Raw genomic sequence first — 22,659 nt, forward strand, 5'->3', positions numbered from 1 at the left:
TGAATAGATAGACGCGACCAATCGGCGGAAGAAACCGAAACCGGCCGGGCATGCATGAAGAGGTAAAGGAAAGGAGAAAAGGGCAAACTAGCAACACAAACAAGTGGTTTAGCCCCAGTTTTTGGGCGGATTCAGGGTGGCGCTCCCAGTTTTCGGCTGTGCAGCAGCAGAGACCGGCCGGCCCCATGGGCGTCATGGCGTCTCGGTCTGTGTGCTGCTGCACGCGTGGCGTGAGTAGGTGCGCCCCACTGAGAGTACGGATAGCTTATCCCCCTGACGAGCTGGCTCTTTTCTTTTCTGCTCTGATTTTCAGATCTCATCTGAGTGACCTTATCCACTGTTTTCAGGTAAAACAAGAAATCAGGCAGTGTTCATATTTAACCTCCTTTTCGTAACCTTTGGTGTCTGCTGATGTCTGAACTTGACAGTGGGTACTGAGTATACTCTAGACTACAAATACACATGCATAGTTGTCCACGGAATTAATAAGAATGCGTTTAGCAGCAACAAACATTTAGGATTCTGACCAGAATTAGTGGAATTCTAGCCAAAAGGTGCTTTTGACAAGTAATTCAAATAAAAAATGTTTTTTACCTCACGAGGATGAAGCATGCAAAATGTGATTTCTTTTGTTTCGAATCACTTCCTTCTTATTAATTATAATTGTCATGTTTTCTTGAGAATCAAAATACATCAAACTAGCGATTACATAAAGTAATTCTGATTTATTAAATAAATAATTTTAAAAAAATTGGAACCAAAACATTTATAAGAGGAGCTGGAACCTGTCAGACGGACCCTAAAGGCCCCATGATTGATTCTCAGTTAACCAAGCCGGCACGAAGTCGCCCGAGAGTGACCACCAAACCGGAGCTTTCGAGTTGATTGATTCGGGCACTCCCAGTCTTTGAAGAGTCAGCTAGTTAACCTTTTGATCTAGACCTGATCACGACTTTTGGTAGCAGTACACTCTGAAGAATGACAGGCTATATATTCTGCTGAGAATAGAGTGTGTTCAGCTCATCGTCATATACGCCATCGTTTACCATGGTTAGGTTCATTCACGCTGGTATACTGCACTGCTGCTTGCAAATTTGTGATACCGATGTATGATGTCGCAATGTAGAATTGAGCTAGGTAAATGCAGTCACACATTTTTTTTGGGGCAAGGTAATACGTTGATCATGGAGAGGAAGAAGCTCATCAAAGGCGCAAAGGAAATTCAGGGTAGATTAAGAGACTAAATAGCACAAAGTTGCAGTATTCATAAGTTGGAGGGGAACATAATATACATAATATATACAAGGTATTACAGTATTATATTTTCTCTGAGCACATCGCCGTGCAGTAGTTGACTGGTAGGTTATCCGGACATCGACGACATGCAGAGTACCACTAGTAGTGCTCATGACCTGAAGAACACGGGGTGGGGGCGGCCGGCGCCCTGGAAGGAGGTGTTCTTGAGGTGCTCGGGGGCGTCCTCGAACGAGTGCCGCCTCGCCAGCGACAGAATCTTCTTATCGGCGGCAACGAAGTAGGCCATCCCGGCCACCGTGCAGACGATGAGCGCCTGGCCGGTCGGGTTCAGGTTCGCCTTCGCCCACGGCGACATCCTCACGCTCGCCAACTGAACAAGCAGTAGCATGATCAACAACAGCTCGATCGTCAACTAAGGAACACATATACAGACAGACAGACAGACAGGCTCACCGTTGGGACTGCAGATGCGATGGTGGCGACGGCAGCCGCCTTGGCTCCGGCGAGCGTTGCCTCTGCAATTTTTCAATCACAGCGAGCTAGTGTGAGGAAACCAACCTATACATTTGACTGACAGCAGGGCTCATGTACTGCAGGCACTAGAACAGCAGAAATGCCGAATGCGCGCGTAATTACCTCTGGAGCAGCGTTTGGCCATGGCGAGCCTCTGGTCCAGGTAGGCACGGGTCACAGTCGACATCTCCCCTCCGAGAGTGGATTAAGATGCGCAAGCTTGCGACGGATCTTCAGAAAGAGTAGCAGAGAGCTTGTGAGTACTTACTCCTATCTGTAGCAGCAGCAGTAGTGAAGAGTTGGCGAAGAGTGAGATGAGATGTGGCTTGCAAAGAGGCCGTGCACTTATAGGCAGCAGCCGAAGGAGAAGGTGGCGGCCGCAGCTGCATGGTGACCGGAGCGAGAGGAAGGCGGGCGCGGCCACGGTTTTGGGCGAAACCCACGAGCCGGCCGGCCGGTCTATCTCTGCCTCCGGAGCTTCGAGTCGTGCAAGTTGGTGGCCAACCTGCCCAGCACCGTGTCCCTTCGCTGCTTTACTGGGAGACCGGGACAGGCCGGGACTCCGCTAAGCCTTGTTTGTGCTCATGGGTTACCTGAAAACTGTGGTTAGGGAGACACAGGATTCGTCATTTGAGCGGCTAACAATGTGATCTTGTGAGGAGTTACGTGGGGGGCTAATCAGTAGGCTAGCACAAAAAAGTAACAGAGCTTTTCTTTCTTTGTTTTTTTTAAAAAAAAAGAAAAGTAACAGAGCTACTCCGAGACTCTTGAGTAGTATTTATTCCGAGGTGATTGCTGTTCACTAATCCCATGCATTATTCGGTCTGAGACTCTTGAGTTTTGACGAGACGAATTTGCTATCCAGTCGATCTGTTGCATGGGTTCGGCGTGGACTCGTCACCTGCAGTACGAGTGTATGACCGACCAGCCGACCTGCTGCCGGGTCACGAATATAAGTATGGGGAAAATGCAAAACACTCTGCTCAAAAGTCTGGCTGAATTTGAGATTTCGCCAGAGGTTGTTTTGTTGCAACTTCAAAAGTCAGTCTGATTTTAAGATATTTCTTTTTACATTTTTCATATATATATAGACACACATACGTATCTAGGTTTGCATACTGTTTCTTTCACTATTTTTATATATTTATATACGTGTGTATATATATATATACGCATATAGGTTTGCACACTATTTCTATATATTTATATACGTATGTATATACACATGTATATAGCTTTGCACACTATTTCTTCCGGTATTTTCATATATATCCTTAATAATTAGTTATCAATATCTCATTAGCTACTCCTCCAACACTGCTAAGAAGAAATCAATTAGATTATACACAGTCAAGGATCTAATTATACTAGAACTCACCTAGTCGAGAATGGTTCCTAGCAAAAGATATTCTATCTAATTGGGAATCTTCTCTGCTAAATAAAATATTTTTTGGTAAAAAAAGTTCTTCAACTAAATTGAGTTCTACTTGTAGAGGCCTACCTAGTCGAGAATTACATCCGACCACTGAAGCCCAAATGTTACCTTCTCATTTTCTGTGTCATCAGAGAATATCGAAATAAATATGCACGACTTCTGAGAAGAGTTGAAGCAATCATATTATCTATAAATACAACTTCGAAGTTTAAAACTTGTTAGTGTACGACGATGTTTTGGAGGCAACAAGATTCACGAGTGTGCAAACGTATATACGTATATATATACGGTAGTACTATTCTACACCTAGTGTGTAAAAGCCCACCCCACCACAGCAGACCCCTGGCCCAGCCCACCCGCAAGAGCAACTAGGGCGCGCCACATGGCGCGTGAGCCACGCCTGTGCCACGTGTCCTCGCCCCGCAGACCCCCGCTTGTGCCTAACTACTGATCACTAGAGATGTGACCAGCTACTGAGAACTACTAAAATAACTATTAAGAAACTACTAATACTACAAAACTAAATTATTGATACTACTGGCAAGTACTAACACTAATGACATAAACTACTAAATAAAATTTACTATGACTTAGAACAACTGAACGACTACTGACACTACTAAATACAAACTATTGATATTGCAGATAAAAAACTATTGACAAAAAAACTATTGACACTACTGAACAAAACTACCGATACTATTGACATAAACTACGGACGACTATTGACACTACTGATAAAAAACTATTGACACTATTGAACAAAACTACTAACGACTATTGACACTACTGAATAATTTTTCTATAACTTGAAACTACTGAACAACTAAATTACTATACACTACTTAGACTACTAAACTGCTGAACACTACTGAGCAACTATAAAACTGCTATTGAATTGGTGAACGCTACTGTACTAGAAACTACACGACGTGTGGCGCACGAGTGAGCGTGGGTGCAGGAACACGTTCCGCATGGGTGCAGAATGAGCGGCGTGTGCGCGGGCCTCGGGGACATGTGGCACGTGACGCAGCACGTGGTGTCAGCATGCAAGGCGTGCGGGCCGCAGGGAGACGTGGCGCGCGGCACAGCGCGTGGGGTTGGCGCTCGGGGATTTACTATGTTAGGATAGGGTGTAGAATAAACTATTCTTACACTCCAAAAGGTGAGAATCTCAAAACCAGATTGATTTTTTAGGTTTTTTGCAATTTTTTTTAAAGAATCTTAAAATCAAACTGACTTTTCAATTTTTTTTTTTTACATTTTTCCCTATGAATATCGTCACTACGTCCGTTCCTGAAAAGTACTCCTACATCCGTAAACAGCTACGAACATGACCTGCTGTGCGTTTAGCAGAGTTTTTTTTTTAAAGGGTAGTTTAACAGAGTAGTTTATTGATGCCCTCACTTTTGCCGGGAACATGTGCCGCACGGATGCCGTAGTTGTATTCGGATCGGAGTTCGCAAGGCCGGCGCTCCTAGTTTTCCGGCGAAACCGGCTCACTCGGCAACGTCACTCAATGATTCTCCTCCATTTTCTGTGAGCTGCTTTTCGCTGGTTCACCAAAATGTATGGACGAAAGCGACTTTTGCATTATGTCGCGGGTGTGGGGCCCAACGGCCACAGTTCGGATTAAAGGGATGTACTTGGGCCGGGCCGCGCCAATCGATGTAGATCGGGCTTATTTACGCCTCGAGAAGCAGCCAGTTGCAGCTATTCTGGAGCGGAGAGCCTCGATCGGGTTTCCAGAAGTAATTTGCAGAGTAGCCCGCGCTAATTGCGCGGAAAGAATATTGCAATTGCCACGGTTGTACAGTGTAGGATGATTTTATTTTTCTAAAACAATACCACTAATTATGCTCAATATTAGTTGATCGAGTCCCATTTTCTTTTCGATGGTGTAGTAATCAGCCACAATATAGACAACTAACTCTGTAGATAGAGCATTGGAACTATTCCTAACTTAAAAGTAGTTTGCCAGGCGACAACAGATATACGAGATAATAACTCCGATATAAAATTAAATTAAACCAATGGGTTGAGAAAACCACTTGGGAGAGCCTCAATTAACAGCATATTAACAGGAGAAGGGGCGACAATAACAAATAGGGTTGAAATTTGAAACCGAGTGATTACGAAGGAGGATATTGTAAGGTTCTTTTTTTTTTCAGAAATAACAGGTTCTAGCAAGGTTTTGCTAGCTTTATCATAAACTGGGCATAACCATAGGACTAGTCTGCTAGTCATGCGTCCATATTCTTTTGTTCAATGCTAGTGAACGGAATTATACTAAACAACATTGAAGAAACAAGGAATTTCATCAAGATCTGCACTTGTTGGTGCTTATAAATTAAGCACCTGCCGTTTCAACATATTTTACCTTGCTAGAAATGTTTCCTTCTACAATACTGATACCTTTTTCCTATACGTTCCAGCTGCAAAGCTGCTCCCTGTGAACCATGTTGATGTCTTACTTATGTTGCCAGAATATAGTAAAGTAGGACACCACATTGTGTACTCGACAAAAATAATAATTATATATTACATCATCTATATTACATGGTGCACATCTGATTCAAGGTCTCATGCTACCGTATAGCAGTTGTGTATATATCAACAGCTCCAAATTTTGCTAATCATGTAAATTTTGCTAATCATGTAGATAAAAACTTCAATATAAAATTAAATTAAACAGTGGGTTGAGAAAACAACTTGCGAAGCTCAGTTTACAGCATGTTAACAGGAGAAGGGGTGGCAATAAGCTATTAGTAACAAAGAGGGTTGAAATTTAAAACCGAGTGATTACGAAGGGAACACAAACTTTTTGGTGGAAAATTAGTGATTTGGCTAACTTTGTATGGTAAATAAAGATTTATTCTAATTTTAAAGTATTGTTGATTACCTCATTTATTCAAAACTTGATGCCAAGAATGGTATAGTTCCCTAATTACTTGTACTTACTCGCATACAACAATCCCAATTAATGGAACTCAAATTATTATGGTGATTTTGTTACTAAAATTAAAAACACGAACAAATACAAAAGTTAGCCAACTTAATAAATACAAAAAGTACCCAAAAGTTTGTAGCGACTATCTTCCCATGCGGTCCCGAAGGGCCCCAGTTCACCTCCGACTTCACAAATGAGCGCAAATACACGAAGAAATTATCCCTCCCAGAAAACAAAAGGAAAGACAGAAAGAAAGAAAAAACATTATGAGTTAGAAAAAACAATTAAGATAGATGAATCCAAAAGAAACAAAAGACAAATAAAATTAAAAACCGGGCCACCCCTAACCGAGTCTACACAGCACACAACACAACCCCTGGAAAAAAAAACCTAACAAGGTATAGAACTGGGCCGAAAAGAAGAAAATAAAGCCCACGATAGGAAACAAACTAGCACAATCCAGGAGGGAGGATGCGCAACAGCCCAAGACGCGAGGAGATGCGTGGGCGCGAGCAGCCCAGCAGGAACGGCGCCGCCGCCGTCATCGGACGAAGCGAAATTCGACTCAGAGAGAGACGCCAATTCCAACTAACCCAGTAGCTGGCCCAACACCATGCTACCCTAGTTCCAACTTTGTTTGAAAGAGCAACATCAACTCCAGCTAAGGATTTGTTTGGTACAGTTTTTGTTTTAAAAATTATTGAAGCTAGATGCAGAAAATTTTAAAGCTCGAGCTACAAGTATACTGAGAATATTTATGTAAGCTATTTTATTTATATTTTAATTTAAAAATATAAATTTAAACCACTTAATCTTAACCTATACCACTTAATTTGATGTGGAGCTACCAAACAAGGGTCTAAGCTGCTAAGACCATCTCCAACAGCTACTTTAAATTTTCATCCTCAAAACACTATTACAGCATCCCCTATCACTATTACAGCATAATACTACAGTAAATCGCAAAGAACTGTAGCACTAGAATTTGTAGATTTAAGGAATCTCTTGGAATTGGCCTAACACCGTGGCACTCCTATTTCTTTCCTCCTGAAATAGATGAGCTCTCGCCCATGTTTTTCCGTGCACGTGGACCTGAACAACGCCTGATGCGCGCGGTGATGTTGCACTGCCGTGGCTTTTGGACTTACTTTTGGAAACAAGTACACGAATGCATATGTATGTCGGTATTTGACTCGCGTTAATGTTTGTTTACAGCTTCTAGAAGCAATAATTTTGCGACGACTATGCCATTCATGGAAGACGTTGACTTGGAATCAGTCGGTCGTCTCCTGCATGTCTCGTCCCGACCAAAGACAGCGACTTGATGAGTCCCGTGGAAATGGAATCTATGCATTTATAAACAGATGAATTCCACTGAATTCGCGAATTATATTAGTTGACTGATTGACTAGTATTTGGCAATTGCGTCTGTTTAGAGGAGCGACAAAAGTGATTCTTTTTTATTTTTATTCTCAAAATTAGTAGAAATATACATCCGTTTCTAAAATTTACAAAAGATAGGTTCTTTTTTTGTTGTTGTAAATTTACAAAATTTCCACACATCATCCTAAATTTCGTGTGGGGATAGGAAAGAATCGGTGCCTACTGGCAATCTTGCATAGTCAAGTCATCAAGTGGGAAAAAGCAATAATAACACACTGATCCAGCACCTCCAGGTGACTTCAGTGTATAGTGATGTGTGTGGTGTTGGTGCCTTGGTGCCTGCAGTTTTGGCCAAATCTTAAGTTGAATATTTCATCCATTTGAGATTGAACATGTAAACAACATCAGCCATGTTAGCATTTGGAAACTACAGATCAAGGAAAAGGTACGTTACACTACTACACAAATAACTTAGTGGGACGTCTTTATACAGACAAACCGTCTGTGAAAAGATTACTACAGACATCTCTAAACTAGACCCATATGATAAAATGATGAGGAGCAGTTGTTCGGATCAAGTGGCTCCTGGTCCTCCACCGACTTGGTCTGGGAGCACTTCATCGATCCGAAGCCGAAGAGAAGGCGCGTGAGCTCGGAGGAGGAGACTAGAGTCGTCCGGACTATCCGATTAGTACAGATGGTTCCAGTTTAGACTCGTCTACACAAATTATTTGTACATATGATTCATGAACTGTCTGTACAAATTAATTTGTACATACTCTTTGCTACAGACGGTTTGAAAAAGCGTCCCGCACGGGGATTCCAAACTGTCTGTACAAAGGTTTCTGTAGCAGTGTTAGTATCTCCTTTTCTATTATTTCTTTCTACGCCATCCTTAATAGGGGTCGGTTACATCTACAACCCAAATGGAAGCCAAGCCTTTCGTGGTTCAAAACGCGGAATCTTGTCTCAATCATCATTTGTCAGGACTTTTCGGGGTAAGTTCTTTGGCTTGGACAAGATATTTAGTTCATGTCGCTATTCCCGGATCCAGGGGAGTACATTTGATGGAATAATTTCTTAAATGTATTATCTGATAAACTCTTACGACTGCAACTACAATTTGAACAGACCAATGTGTTAGGCTATTAGCAATATTCAGACAACAATTCTTCCACCAACAGATTTGGTGAACACGGCCTGGGAAGCATAGAATCATCCAGAGAAATAAGCATGTTTTAAATCTTGATTCAACAAAACGTGTGTTGAATAGATAAAGTATGTAATTGTGTAATGAATCCCATTATTTGTATAGCCGATTTTCTGAAAAGACTGTTACAAAACCATACGCTGTTCCGAGCCGTGGGGCAAACAGGTTGACATGGTCTACTGAACTCTATAAGGGCAAATGCTGACAACACTGCGGAAAAATGATATTGGCACTACATTTTATTACTAGATATGCCTTGTTGGACCTTAATGATGGTGGTGGTCGTCATCATCATGCCCATCAGGGGATCCTCCTTCTCCAATCACATCAAGCTGGGGAAATGAAGATGGAAGCTTGTAGCTCAGTGAACATGAGGGGAGCATACATCACACAGAATACATGATCCATTCCAAAAATTGCTCTTGGAATGCAATCACCTTATGTCGAAAGTGATCCTCCTTCACAAATGAGAGAAAGAGAGACCCCAATTCCAACTAAGCGCTCCGGCCGGCCGCGCATGGGCCAACACCGTGGCACCGCTATTTCTTTGCTCATCAAATAGATGGGCTCTCGCCCATGTTTTCTGTGCATGTGGACGTGAACAACGCCTGATGCGCGCCAGCGCCATCGTTGCGCACTGATGCTTCTGCACTGCAGTGGCTTTTGAAGCTTACTTTTGGAAACAAGTAAACGAATTCTCTTATCTGCGAAACAATGCATATATATATTTGTATATATATAATCGGTAGTTAACTCGCGTCATTGTTTGTTTACAGCTTCTAGCAACAATCTTTTTGTGACGACGTGGACTAAGCTGACTGACTTGCAGAAAGGATGACTAGTTTCGCAAGTTTGCGCTTTAAAGTTGACAAGCGGCCGTGTCCGAATAAGCTTGTCCAGTCACATAACCATCCATCAGCTATAATATTCTCGCAGCGTTCACGCACCCATCAACTACAGCAATCAGCCACTGGCCTTAGCTTCTTCGCGGTGCCTTCGGTGAAAATTAAACGGAGCCACTGGCCTGCCAAACGCCGAAGCAGCGACGCGATGACATCCATAGAAGACGTTCTCTTGGACTTAGGAGTTAGGAGTCAGTCAGTCGTCTCCTGTGTTTCCCGCCCCTATCAAACACGGCGATTTTATGAGTCCGTGGAAACGGAGCACAGAAGAAAGATGGCATTTCGGAATCTACGCTACGCATTTATAAAAAGGGTAGTAGATCGACTCGCCGGACAACAAACAGGAGCTTCAGCCGTGTAGGTAACTAGCAACTTTTATTTGTCGGCCGCTCCCCGCGCAGGTAGCAGAGAGCCCTCTCTTTCTGCCTTCTCATACACAACACGGACAGAAAAACCAACCCCTACAGACACGTACGGTACATACATGGCGTGGTCATCGCCTACAGGTAAGACCTTCTTACTGCTCCCTCTACTGAAGAATTAGTACAGTTTTCGATCTTGTTTTTTTAAAAGAAAAAGATAGCTCGTATTGTTGCAAACAACAAGATTTGAAAATATATGCCTATGATTAAAAGTTACAGTTGTATCTATCTATTATTATTTTAATAAACAAAGTTAAAAGGAGGCACATCCTAGGCTCTCGAGGCCTAAAATTACACCACTACACACATTCATGCGATACAATCATTTCTAGCAGAAAAGAGACTGAAAGTATTGTCGGTTAATAGCAATCACAGTCGGTTTTTTGCTTGAATCGGCTGTTTCGTGGCTCATTTCCACAATTAGTTCAAGCAAAAAACCGACTGTAATCTGTACAACAATCATCACACAATTTTTGCAATTTGGGCTAGCCTAGGGATTTGCTAGCCATGCCATCCGAAACAAAGTAGCAAACAAGCATACAAGCAATGGAGAAGAAGTCAGGTAAACAAAGTCCACAGAGAATAAGCCTTTGGTGGGAATTATAGTGTCAGGGAGAATAAGTCTTTGGTGGGAATTATAGTGTCAGGGAGAATAAGCCTTTGGCGGAAATTATAGTGTCAGGATCAATTCCAGAACAATAGTTCCCGCCAGAGGCTTCCCTCCACTGGCCAAATTTGCCATGTCAGATATAATCGAAGAGTTGAGTTGAATATTAGTTGCATGTAACTTAAACGTTAAATTCAACTAAATACAACTTAAACCCATACGTATCTGTCTATCTGATACAGGCTACAAGAAAAAATTGCTGCTAGTTGTGGCGGCCATGCTGACACTGCAGCACCAGCACGGTACTCCAACTGATGATGCTGGGGCTGGGAGCAGCAGCCTAGCGAAGCCCGGCTGCCAAGACAAGTGTGGCAACGTCAGCATCCCCTACCCGTTCGGCATCGGGAAGGGCTGCTTTCTGAAGGAAGGCTTTGAAGTCAGATGCGACAAAGACCGAGATAGTGCAACTTTATTGAATAGTACTCACCAGCAGGTATCACCTCTGTTGAAAATCAATCTGCTGCTTGGCGAGGCTCGCATTCAGAGTCCCATAGCATGGCACTGCAACTACACGACGGAGAAAACCAGTATTAGATTTGGCCCTTCTTTCACGGTTTCCAAAACCAAGAACAAATTCACAGTAATTGGTTGTAATACCCTTGCATTCGTCTATGGTAGCAACAAGGAGCATAGTTACTACAGCACATGTGGATCATTCTGCTACGACAAGGATAGCATCGACAGTACCACACAATGCACTGGTGGCATGGGTTGCTGTCAGACTGCCCTCACAGGTAACCTGGAATTCTTAGGCATCCAAATCGAAGCTCTTGCATCCACCAGCCAATACCAGAGTTTGAGCCCGTGCAGCTATGGGTTCGTTGTCGCGGAGGATTCGTTCAAATTCGATCCTTTCTATATCAACTCATCATATTTTCAAGAACGTTACGGACTAACCCAACAGACGTTATGGACACAACCTATCCCATTGGTTATTGACTGGGTGGTTGGTAATGAAACTTGCAACGGAGCCAATGCATGCCGCGGGATGAATAGCGTATGCATGGACACGCCCAATGGCCTCGGTTACCTCTGCAACTGCTCTTCAGGCTTCGAGGGCAATCCCTACCTAGACGGAGGCTGCCAGCAAGGTCAGCTTGCGTTCATCTCCCTTTTCTCTTCGTACTGATTTGCTTTGTGAATTGTGCTTTTTCCAATGATTAATGTTTATTCCACTTATAATCTACAGACATCAATGAGTGTGATTATCCATTCCTGTATCCTTGCCACGGCAAATGCCATAACACCATCGGAAGCTACACGTGTTCATGCAAACCAGGAACTTGGAGCAGCGATCCCAAGAAACTACCCTGCGAAACTGATTATGGCCTCAACAATACGGTCGAAACTAGTCATGGCCTCAACAATATGGTCGAAACTAGTCATGGCCCCAACAATATGGTCATAGGTATATCTAAGAGAGAACTGAAGAAGAGAATAGTATTATAAAAATATAATGCATCCGCACTTTTCTTGCCCTATCAGTTCAACTATGTCACTATAATTTTTCCCTTTCTCATGAGATATACTTTTCTCATTGCTAATATATAGTCAGTCGGGAATTCCCTAGTGTTCCTATAAAACAATATCACCATTCGTGGATGCTACAACAATATTTTTTCACATAGTTTAAAACCACATGTGGGCATGTAGAAAGCTAGTCGAATTGATGGTAACCTCCATTTTTCAGGTATTTCCATCAGTTTCGTCTTCCTCATCATCTGTATCTCTGCTCTACTAATCAAGTGCCAAAAAAGGAAGCTAGCAAAAGAGAAGGAGAGGTTCTTCAAACAGAATGGTGGTCAGATATTATATCAACAAATCCTTTCTAGACAAGTCGATACAGTGACACTATTCACCCTAGAAGACCTCAAGAAGGCAACAAACAATTTTGACAAGAGTAGAGAAGTAGGCATAGGGGGCCACGGCACTGTCTACAAGGGCATTTTGAGGGATAACAAGGTAGTGGCTATAAAGCGCTCAAAGATTATCAATGTGGTTCAAACCGAAGAATTCGTTCAAGAGATTATTATACTCTCGCAGATCAATCACAAGAATGTGGTTAGGCTTATAGGATGCTGTTTGGAAGTGGAAGTGCCCATTTTAGTGTATGAATTCATCCCAAATGGCACTCTCTTTCGGTTGATCCATGGTAATCATGGTAGACCACCTATTTCGTTGGAAGTCCGTCTCAGGATTGCCCAAGAATCTGCTGAAGCACTAGAGTATATGCATCTCTCCATCAACCGCCCCATAGTCCATGGAGATGTGAAATCTCTAAACATTCTTCTAGATGAAAACTACATGGCGAAGGTGACCGACTTCGGGGCGTCAAGGATTCTTCCTAACGATGCAGTTCAACTCATGACAATAGTGCAGGGAACCCTGGGTTACCTGGACCCTGAGTACTTGCAAGAGCGGAAACTGACAGAGAAGAGCGATGTTTATAGCTTTGGAGTTGTGCTTTTAGAGCTAATCACAAGGAAGACAGCAATATACTTTGAGGGCCCTGAGGAAGACAGAAACCTCGCATCATCTTTCCTGCAAGCGATGAAGGAGAACAGAGTTGAAGGTTTGTTAGACACTAGTATAATTGGTGTGGGAATGGAGGAACTGTTCCAAGAAGTTGCTCAGATAGCCAGCTTGTGCTTGAGATTCAAAAGGGAGGAGAGGCCTTCCATGACCCAAGTGACCGACAGGCTGAAAGCTATACGAAGTGCATGGAGAGAGATATTGTTGCTGAAGCATGAAGAAACTGAACGTTTAGCTGAGAGATTAGGCGTGGCTTCGACTTGTGCCCTGCAGCCTAGCATGTACTGGACAGCGCGAATGATGGGGATGGATGTCGAAACACCACATGCAGACTATGCTGGTACTACCAACATGGGATATGAATATTAGATTATGTAAATGTCTCGAGTTTTCAGTATGGGTGTTACCATGTACTACTACTACATATAGTTGCCGTACTCGTGTAATCGAGCTGCCAAACAATCTCACTTGATCACACCTAGTCTTGGCATGTAGGTGTTATGCAATCACGTTATTGTAGCTCATCAGTGGTATGGTGTAAATAAGCTTACGCGAATAGTTTTCTCTGTACGTTGCTGAGACATTTATGTGTTTTTCCTTATTAAATTGAGAGTTTAAAAAGTACATTGTCTTCTCTGCACCAGAAAAGCTCTGGCTATGACTTCTGCGATATGATAAATTTGAAATCTAGCACAAATACAAATAAAACAAAATGAGAGAGGATGGAAGATACTGGACCGGGGTTAGCCTTCGAATTTTGCCACGTGAATGAACCGTACTCGGCTCCGACGCCAACACGAAACAGTCATGGGCCGGGGCCATACCAGTTCCAGCCCACACTAGACCATGGGGATTTTAGTGCAAAACTATTAACTGGTATGTCTTTCTCGTCGCCGTTTATGGAAGAACTCTGGGTGTACCTCCAACTTTCAAGGTGAAATGAACTGTGTAGATTTAAAAAAAAACTCATGCAATCCCTATTCCTTCCCAAACAGTGGGAGAACAAATTAATATGTTGACCAATACCATATGTTACATGGCTTACAGGTAACATGAAAAAATAACCAAAAGAATGCAAAAGCACATTTGGTTTTAAAAAAAGAAAAAGAAAAATGCAGAATCATATTATGTGCTCAAGCTTTGATGGTATTCCAGTTTCAGCAACACCTGCATCTCAATGTTGAGAGGCAGGCAATCCCATCACCAAAGCATCAAGCCACTCCTTGGAAGTCGGAACATGCATGCCGTGCATGATTTTTTTAATAATAATAATTTAATAGAAAATTACAAAGAAAATCAAAATGAAAAATTGCAAAAAATAGGTGACAGTTGGTACTCCGAGTACCGACATCCCATGTGCCATACATGTGACCATGGGGAAAGGGACAGGTCCCGCTGTGCAAACTTACAGGGGTGCCGACAGGTCCCACTCTACGAGCCAACAAAGGTGAAGACAGATCCTATGTGGCCACTGGTCGGCACTTAGAGTTTCGCACGGCCAACAGCCTCCGAGGTGTCGAATTGACCACTTGACGGTATTCAGAGTTCCAACAAAGGTCCAATCGGCATTCGGAGTTCCAACGAGGGTCCAGTGGCATACTTAATTTTGCAATTTTCTATTTTTAAATTTTATTTTTGCAATTTTTCATTAAAATACTATTATAAAAAAAATCGACGCACGCTACTGTCCCGACAAGTATGAGAGGGCGAACGAGTCGTTCACGCTCATCACCGACGACGCGGCCGTCCCGGCCGAGCCCGCGGGCAGAAGGGGCAGCCCGAACGGCCCGTCGTGGTGCGCGTGCGCGGGGTCTAGCGCGAGCAGGTCGACCACGATCATGTCCGACGGCGGCGGCGGCTCCACGGCAGCGCCACCCCTCGCCTCCAGCATCTCCACCACGCGCGCCATGGTCGGCCGCGCCCTGGGCTTCTCCTGCGCGCACCACAGCACCACGTGCGCCATCCGCCTCACGACGGCCTCGTCCACCCTCGCCTCCCCGGACGCGACCAGCTGCTTGTCGAGCACCTCCATCACGCGCCCCTCCCGCGCCTTGTCGGCGACGATCTTGGGGAAGTATGACCAGCGCCGCGACCCGCCCGGGCCGGGCTCCCCCTGGAGGTTCCGCCGACCGCCGAGCATCTCCAGCAGTACCATCCCGTAGTTGTACACGTCGGACTTCTCCGTGACGCTGGCGCCGAGGAGCCACTCCGGGGTCAGGTAGCCCGTCGTGCCGCGCACCGTCGTCACCACCCGGCTCTGCTCCTTACCCATCAGCGTCGACAGCCCGAAGTCCGAGAGGAGCCCCCGGAAGCGGTCGTCGAGGAGGATGTTCTCCGGCTTCACGTCCAGGTGCACCACCTTGGCTCGGCAGTCGTGGTGCAGGACTGCAGGTACGCCAGCGCCTTGGCCACGTCCACGGCAACCTGGTACCGCTGCGCCCACATCAGGCACCGTCTGCTGCCACCGCCGGCGTGTTGCGAGAAGATCCACTTGTCCAGGGAGCCGTGCTCATGTACTCCTAGAGAGGAAGCGCGGGCCGTGGGGCACGAGGCAGAAGCCGAGGAGGCGGATCAGGCCGACGTGCTGCACGTTGCCGATGGCCGACACCTCCGACCTGAACTCCTTGTCCACATGCTCCGACCCGTCGATACGCTTCACCGCCACGGCCGTGCCGTCGTCGAGGATGCCCTTGAACACCGTCCCCGACGAGCCCCGTCCGACCACGCACCGGAAGTCGTCCGTCGCCGAGGCGAGCGCGTCCAGCGAGAACCTGCTCGGCAGCCCGGCGACCTTCCGGAAGAAGCTGTACTCCATGCGCACCTCCAACTCCTCGCCACCGTTGAGCACCGGTCGCCTCGCCATGCGCCCGGCCCGCCCCCGCGCGCTCAGCGCGTGGCACAGCAGCACCGCGACGGTACCCGCCAGCACGACCGATAGGATGAGTGCCGTCGAGAGGTAGAGCAGCCTCGACAGGCGAAAGCAGAGGAACAGAGTGAAGTCGAGGGCTATACACATGAGTTGACAAGAGGACATGCAACCCTTGACGAATTTGACGACAGCGATGCTTAACAAACGATTGCTTCTTTTTTTCTTTTTTGCCCTAAAAAGACAACTGCTTGACCTGATCAGAAGAAGGATGTGGGGTAAGCAGGAGAAGAACGGTTCAGATGAAGAATTGGATTGAATGGCACTGCAGATGATACCTCGTCATGGCGAATTCATCCTAATTTTGTGTGGAGATAGGAAATAATCGGTGCCTAAAAATCTTGCACAGCCAAGTCTTCAAGTGGGAAAAGGCAATAGTAACACACTGATCCAACGCCTCCAGGGGACATCAGTGTATAGTAATGTGTGCGGTGTTGGTTCCTCGGTGTCTGCAGTTTGGCCAAATCCTAAGTTGAAATTTTATCCATCGAGATTGAGCATGTAAACAACATCAGCCACGTTAGTATTTGGAAACTACAGATCAAGGAAAATGTATGTTATCTTGATTGTTTCATCGAAGCCACTGCTTATCTGATAAACTCTTATGACTGCAACTACAATTTCAACAGACCAATGTGTTAGGCTGTTAGCAATATTCAGACAACAAATCTTCCACCAATAGATTTGACGAACACCCTGGGGAACATAGAATCATCCAGAGAAATAAGTATGTTTTGAATCTTGATTCAACAAAACGTGTGTTGAATACAGAAAGTACATAATTGTGTAATGAATCCCATTATTTGTATAGCCGATTTTCTGAAAAGCATGTAACAAAACCATGTTCTGTTCCGAGCCATAGGGCAAACAGGTTGACATGGTCTACTGAACTCTATAAGGGCAAATGCTGACAACATTGCGGAAAAATGATATTGGCACCACATTTTATTACTAGATAGGCCTTCTTGAACCTTAATGATGGTGGTGGTCATCATCATCATGTCCATCAGGGGATCCTCCTTCTCCAATCACATGAAGCTGTGGAAATAAAGATGGAAGCTTGTAGCTCAGTGAAACATGAGAGAGCATACATCACATAGAATACATCATCCCAAGCCAAAAATTGCTCTTGGAATGCAATCACCTTATGTCGAAAGTAACCAACATACCATGAAATATTGGGTACAGACTGGGCATTCATGTGGTTTGTCCTTCTCCAACCAAAACCACACAACATCATGCTCATCTTCTGCAAAAGCCAATAACATTTGCAGTTTAAGCCAATCAGATAGGTGATGGGTTGATGAATGTTCCTAGATAAGGCGCAGAGAAGAATCTGAATTTTAGAAGCCTCTTTTAATGACAAAGAGGTGATTTAGCATGCACAGCAGCTTACCTCCTTCACCACCAGGGCAACCAACAATCCGTTTGTTGTAGTATGACCGAATCACAGCAGGGGCATCCTATGGATGGAACAAGATATCGGTTCAGTTGGACCACATAACAGTGAAATGAAGCTAACTGAAAAATGTTGCAAAAGGTACAAGTATAGCCGTGTAGGTAAGCAAAATCCAATTAAACATAGTGTTGCATATATTTCTGAAATTTTCAATGTGCTGGAACTCTTCTGGGCTGAAATTGCAGCTGATATGGGCTTGAGCTCGTGGTTTGGCCCAGCCCATGACTTCTTAGCCTTAAAAGGCAGCTGGCTGCTAGGGTTCCGTAGAGGAGAAATGGAGGAAAGGGATGGCTGGGACCTGGGCGTGCGGCGGCGGCAACTGTCGTCCGCTCTGTGCGCCTGGGAGCCGGAGGAGCTGCAATTCGGTTTGGATTTGATTCCGGCCGGCCGGTGCAGGTTCCCCGATATAGATCCTCTTCCTTCCCCTCTCCGAAGAGCAGACCAATGAAGAATTTCTCTCTGTGAGTTTTCCCCCAATCTTCTCTTCTTCCCAGTGATCTTTGGCCGGTTGAATCCGAGTCTTTCTCGGCTAGACCTGGTTTTCGGAGATTTGGAAGTGAGCGGTGTTGGTCCGGAGTTGCAAACGCCGGAAGTTCGCCCACACGTGCCGGCTGCAGTGTGGTTTGGGGATTGTATCTCCGTCTTCCTTATTGTCGGCGCTACGGCGGGCAATCGGATTTCTGGGACTGCGACCGATGAGTCGTGCCTTGCCCCGATTATTCAATCTCTTCATCTCCTTTCACTGTGAGTTTTTATCCTTTTTCACATTCTGTACAGCATGCTGAAGTCTAAATGCTCTGTGATGATATAATTGATCTTATATTGGGTTATTGCTTAAGAACAATAGCATTAGGATCTTTGGTATTGTGGATGTGTGAGCTGTGAACTAGTGGTTGGTCTGTGCGGCAGTTTACTTGTCTCAGGTGTTGATCTGAGTGATATATTCATCACTGTTGGTGGTCTTCTGGCCACAGATTCCAGTGATGGCTTGTTTCTTTCATATCTGGATATGCTCTGTACTGGTAAAATTCAGTAGATTTCATCATCTGTTTGCTGGTATTACTTTTGTAATGACCAAATGTTTTCGCATGGAATACCTCTGGTTTAGCACAGCTCACAATCCAGTGATCATGCTTGGTATATTGTCCAAGATCCTTTTGTTAGTTGAGATTTTATGGATAGCCCAATATTTGATTAGATCATTAGAACAATTTGGGAGCAAGTCTTCAAAGGCTTGGGGCCAATTGTTGAGCTTAAATCTGAGAGCAACATCTTTGTTCACTTGCTGTCCTAATGTTGAGATACTGTCTCTTTTAATTCATGTTGTTATTCGGCTATTGAAGCTACACATGGGGGGTTGCTTTGGTTATGCTATTACTCAGCTGTTACCCTTCCTTATCATGTGTATAGCTAGCTCGAATTTTCATTCTTGTAATTATTCTTGTGGAATATTATATATGCTCTATATATCACATATTATTCAACACATAGTACCCCACAAAGTGATTCATCAAAAACCCAAAACTAAATGGAACTAATGATCATTAAGAGGACTGACAAGTTACTGAATCCCCAGTTCCCCAACCCAAAGGACAATGTCATCAGAAAAAAAAAACGAATCAGTTGTACAAACAATAATATACAGTACTGTCCACAGAGCAAGCTGTCCCAATTGAGGGTAACTTGCCTCGGACATTTGGTGGAGAACCATCTGACAAATTCAACTTCAAGATCAAATTGACTTTTATTGAGTAGGCCAGAATGAAGAGGTCAACACCAAAGGTTGTTCAACCACAATTCCTCATAATAGCAATGTTCACATTGGCAGGGAACACACTAAAATAAATATATCATAATCTGAAGCCATAGAGTTTTCAAATAAACGATGTCTCTACGAAAATATGTAAAAGAAATTATTGACATGGAATTGCGAAGCAACAACAGAGAGACAAAACAGAACAAGAATCAAAAGAAAACTCAATCAAACAGAAAAATCAAGTTTCCTGCAAGGATTCATGATTCAATACACATAACTAATGATTGAAAATTCTGTATGCTACAACAGACCTAAAAAGTTGCTTTGAGATGCTAACAAAACGGATCTACTGCAGTGCAAATTCAAAAGGAATACAACCTCTTTTTAAGAAAGCACATGTGATAAAATAGTGTTGAGCAAATACTATGTGCCACATAAAGAATGGCCACGAACTAGAAATTTTTTGGAGCACAGAAAGTTGAAGCAAGAGAATAGGCTAATAAATTGGCACTGAAGAACACAAGTTGGGGCTCAGCCAACAGGTCTCTGTTGCCAACCCAACACCAAGTAATATGAACACAAACTTGATTGTCTAAGCTAGACTGAATTTGTCTCAATGATTCTTTGGCCCCGTGGCTATTAGCAATTTGGCATAAAACTTACATAGTGCAAGGAAAAGAACTAATGTCGAAATTCACATTCATCTAAAGAGTGGCACTGTATGCTGTTTTCCCAACATCCAAACTACCCTCTATCTCTTCACCAATTTCACAGCTTATGTTCAACAGATAATTTCATATCCGCAGACAACATATTAATCTAAATGAGCACGTCGCATCCATAGCCATAGTCTGATGACTACACATTGCCATTGCAGTACACACTCACAGACTCCATCCAAATCAATCAATGAAACAAAATGTATTATCGAATGGAAAGCGCTCACCTTGGTGCCAAAGGGCCCGACGGGTGCGTCCATGTCGAACCTCTTCTTCCCCTGGAGAGAACAACGAACCAAATCCAACAAAATTTACCCTTTCACTAGCAAAGAACCCGTAGTAACAAGAAATGAATCCGAGGCGAGGCGGCTATGCAGGGGGACCTGAAGCTCGGCCTCGATCTCCTCGCGCTCGAGCCCCGTGGCGATCGGCATCACGTCCTCCACCCTCGTCCTCGCCCCCGCCGCATCTGAAGAAAACGCAGCCTTCATATCAAATCGGGGATACGGCCTGACCATGTGAGGAACAGGAAGGGACGTACCGAGAGTGGAGAAGAAGAGAGGCGCCGGCGTGCGGCGGAGGCCAGACGCCGCGGCGGCGGAGACCGCCGGAGAGCGGGGCCCGGGGGCGGAGCGGTGGTGGCGGAGGATGAGGGAGGCGGCGCGCTTCCACATGGCGGCCGGTGGAGAAGACGGAGAGGGAGCGTGCCTCGAAAAGGCTCCGGCGAACTTGGCCTATAGGCTGCTGGTATACCGAATTCGGGCCCACTTGGGTGTAAATTTTTACAAATTGCAACGAAGTGTCAAACGTGTACAAAAATCCTATAAAAAACGTGCAGGTTTTTGCACTACGCCGAAACAGTAAATCATAAGCAACCAGTTTGCACTATATATCTTTTTAAAGCTCAAATAATATACGACGCAGTAGAATTTGCATGTTGTGGCTGAGTCTAGAAATATCTAGAAATATTCTACAGACAAGTGGACCTATTAATATGAAAGTTTGATGTAGAAGTTTTGTATTTGACTCAAAATACCACTAAAGGGTGGCACATGGTTTTGCCAAAATACAACAGGCCTCGAAAGGACCTTTTATCCATTTTATTAGCTAGTTAACTGGAAAAAAATGTTATGAGTTTTATCATCACATTAGATTGACCAAGTTCGTATCAGTAGTAACTAAGTAACATGTATTATTAGTACTCATCAAAAGCAACTACGTCAGTCTAAGCTTCATGGTGCAAGTTAGGGACGAACATATACCGAACGGGGCACATGCCCCCACTTATTTCTGTTCATTTAGTCAATTGTAGATTATTTTTGTTGTACCTATAGAAGCTTAATAGCTAGCAGACCTCTGCTTAAATCTCAGCTGGATCCACCCCCGGTGCAAGTGATCATCATTTTTTGTTTTCTTTCGTTCTTTAGGATGAGGACGTGGTAAATGTTGTTAACAAGACCTATTGGCTGGCGGTGAGAGAAGGTTGCCGAGCACCAGGACACGTCAGTCCACAGGGGACACCGGTAGCTACCAGCCGGCGCACCCCATGGGGCTTTGCCGAATTGCAGCGGGAAGGAGGCCCCGTTGTAGTTGCCGTACTGGTTGCTGTTGTAGTTGGAGGAAGCGATGCTGTTGGTGGAGGTGGAGTTGGAATTGCTATTGCGACCGCCACGGTCACCATCGCGACTGCCACAGCCATGCTCATGATCGGAGCCATGACTAGAGCGGTCATTGTTGTCACGGCGTGACGAAGAGTCACCGGCATTTGAAGCATTGTTGGTGGCGAGAAGCACAGAGTTGCTAGAGGTGGGAGAGGACCCAGCCGGAGAGGCCTCTTCAAGTGTTACATCTTTATATAAATGGATGTACGAAGTTGCGTGTAAGTGTACCACAAACAGTTCTAAACTAGAGTAACAAAATAGAACATTACATTATATATAGTTTTAAATTAGAATTGTCTATACTATTAATACATACGATTATAGTTTATAAATCGTCTGTACTATTCTCTTTTATCCAAATAATTCTAATCTAGAATCGTCTGCACTACTGACAATAATAGTATAGACGATTTCAAATTAGAACTATTTGTAAAAAAAAATAGTATAAATATTTCTAAATTAGAATCGTCTGTACTATTGATATTAATAGTACCAACGGTTTCAAATTAGAATTGTCTTTATAAAAAAGAATAATACAGACGATTCTAAACTAGAGCCGTCTATACTAATTAGCACAAACAATTCTAAATTTAGAATCGTCTGTATAAATAGTGTCTCACTCGTTTTAAGAATATATCTTATATAGATTATTTTTATATAATGGTTCGCAATGAACAGTAGATGAGACAATAAGGAATGTTCGCGCTGCAGGTTCGACTCTAAAAAATACACTCATGGTATTTCGTGTGAAAAATTATGTGACTATCGATCATGCCTATATAATAATATAGGGGTGATATAGATAGGAAAAATATATTTTTAGATTTTTTTTAACTTCAGAAAACTTAGTACAGACGGTTCCAGTAA

General features: G+C 44.0%; 3 protein-coding genes and 1 pseudogene across 3 annotated transcripts; 2 read left to right on the plus strand and 2 right to left on the minus strand.

The window, feature by feature from the left end:
- Positions 1 to 1,238: 1,238 nt before the first annotated feature.
- Positions 1,239 to 2,275, minus strand: LOC133926215 (early nodulin-93-like). The gene is made up of 3 exons (XM_062372016.1): positions 1,894 to 2,275; positions 1,711 to 1,772; positions 1,239 to 1,627 (listed from the first exon to the last, which is right to left on the minus strand). The coding sequence occupies exons 1-3, from the start codon at positions 1,955 to 1,957 to the stop codon at positions 1,406 to 1,408; spliced, it is 348 nt and encodes a 115-aa protein (XP_062228000.1). The 5' UTR covers positions 1,958 to 2,275; the 3' UTR covers positions 1,239 to 1,405.
- Positions 2,276 to 10,003: 7,728 nt separating this feature from the next.
- On the plus strand, positions 10,004 to 13,885 carry LOC133926212 (wall-associated receptor kinase 5-like). The gene is made up of 4 exons (XM_062372012.1): positions 10,004 to 10,156; positions 10,922 to 11,830; positions 11,929 to 12,147; positions 12,430 to 13,885. Exons 1-4 carry the CDS (start codon positions 10,135 to 10,137, stop codon positions 13,638 to 13,640), a joined length of 2,361 nt encoding a protein of 786 aa, XP_062227996.1. The 5' UTR covers positions 10,004 to 10,134; the 3' UTR covers positions 13,641 to 13,885.
- Positions 13,886 to 14,414: 529 nt separating this feature from the next.
- On the plus strand, positions 14,415 to 16,607 carry LOC133927508 (uncharacterized; annotated as a pseudogene).
- Positions 16,608 to 16,911: 304 nt separating this feature from the next.
- On the minus strand, positions 16,912 to 20,928 carry LOC133926216 (cytochrome c oxidase subunit 5b-1, mitochondrial-like). The gene is made up of 6 exons (XM_062372017.1): positions 20,673 to 20,928; positions 20,515 to 20,600; positions 20,359 to 20,409; positions 17,594 to 17,660; positions 17,367 to 17,446; positions 16,912 to 17,235 (listed from the first exon to the last, which is right to left on the minus strand). Exons 1-6 carry the CDS (start codon positions 20,803 to 20,805, stop codon positions 17,170 to 17,172), a joined length of 483 nt encoding a protein of 160 aa, XP_062228001.1. The 5' UTR covers positions 20,806 to 20,928; the 3' UTR covers positions 16,912 to 17,169.
- Positions 20,929 to 22,659: the final 1,731 nt, after the last annotated feature.

The sequence above is a fragment of the Phragmites australis genome, chromosome 8, assembly GCF_958298935.1.
Source record: "Phragmites australis chromosome 8, lpPhrAust1.1, whole genome shotgun sequence".
Taxonomy (NCBI): Eukaryota; Viridiplantae; Streptophyta; class Magnoliopsida; order Poales; family Poaceae; genus Phragmites; species Phragmites australis.

Excerpts from the sequence above, each read along its gene's own strand:
- LOC133926216 (XM_062372017.1), bottom strand. The coding sequence starts at position 20,805 with ATGTGGAAGCGCGCCGCCTCCCTCATCCTCCGCCACCACCGCTCCGCC. Across the intron at positions 20,410-20,514 it reads AGATCGAGGCCGAGCTTCAG|GGGAAGAAGAGGTTCGACAT; the intron begins GTCCCCCTGCAT and ends TGTTCTCTCCAG. Across the intron at positions 17,661-20,358 it reads TCGGGCCCTTTGGCACCAAG|GATGCCCCTGCTGTGATTCG; the intron begins GTGAGCGCTTTC and ends TTCCATCCATAG.
- LOC133926212 (XM_062372012.1), top strand. The coding sequence starts at position 10,135 with ATGGCGTGGTCATCGCCTACAG. Across the intron at positions 10,157-10,921 it reads GGCGTGGTCATCGCCTACAG|GCTACAAGAAAAAATTGCTG; the intron begins GTAAGACCTTCT and ends TATCTGATACAG. Across the intron at positions 12,148-12,429 it reads CCCCAACAATATGGTCATAG|GTATTTCCATCAGTTTCGTC; the intron begins GTATATCTAAGA and ends TCCATTTTTCAG.
- LOC133926215 (XM_062372016.1), bottom strand. The coding sequence starts at position 1,957 with ATGTCGACTGTGACCCGTGCCTACCTGGACCAGAGGCTCGCCATGGCC. Across the intron at positions 1,773-1,893 it reads GGCCAAACGCTGCTCCAGAG|AGGCAACGCTCGCCGGAGCC; the intron begins GTAATTACGCGC and ends GAAAAATTGCAG. Across the intron at positions 1,628-1,710 it reads TCGCATCTGCAGTCCCAACG|TTGGCGAGCGTGAGGATGTC; the intron begins GTGAGCCTGTCT and ends CTGCTTGTTCAG.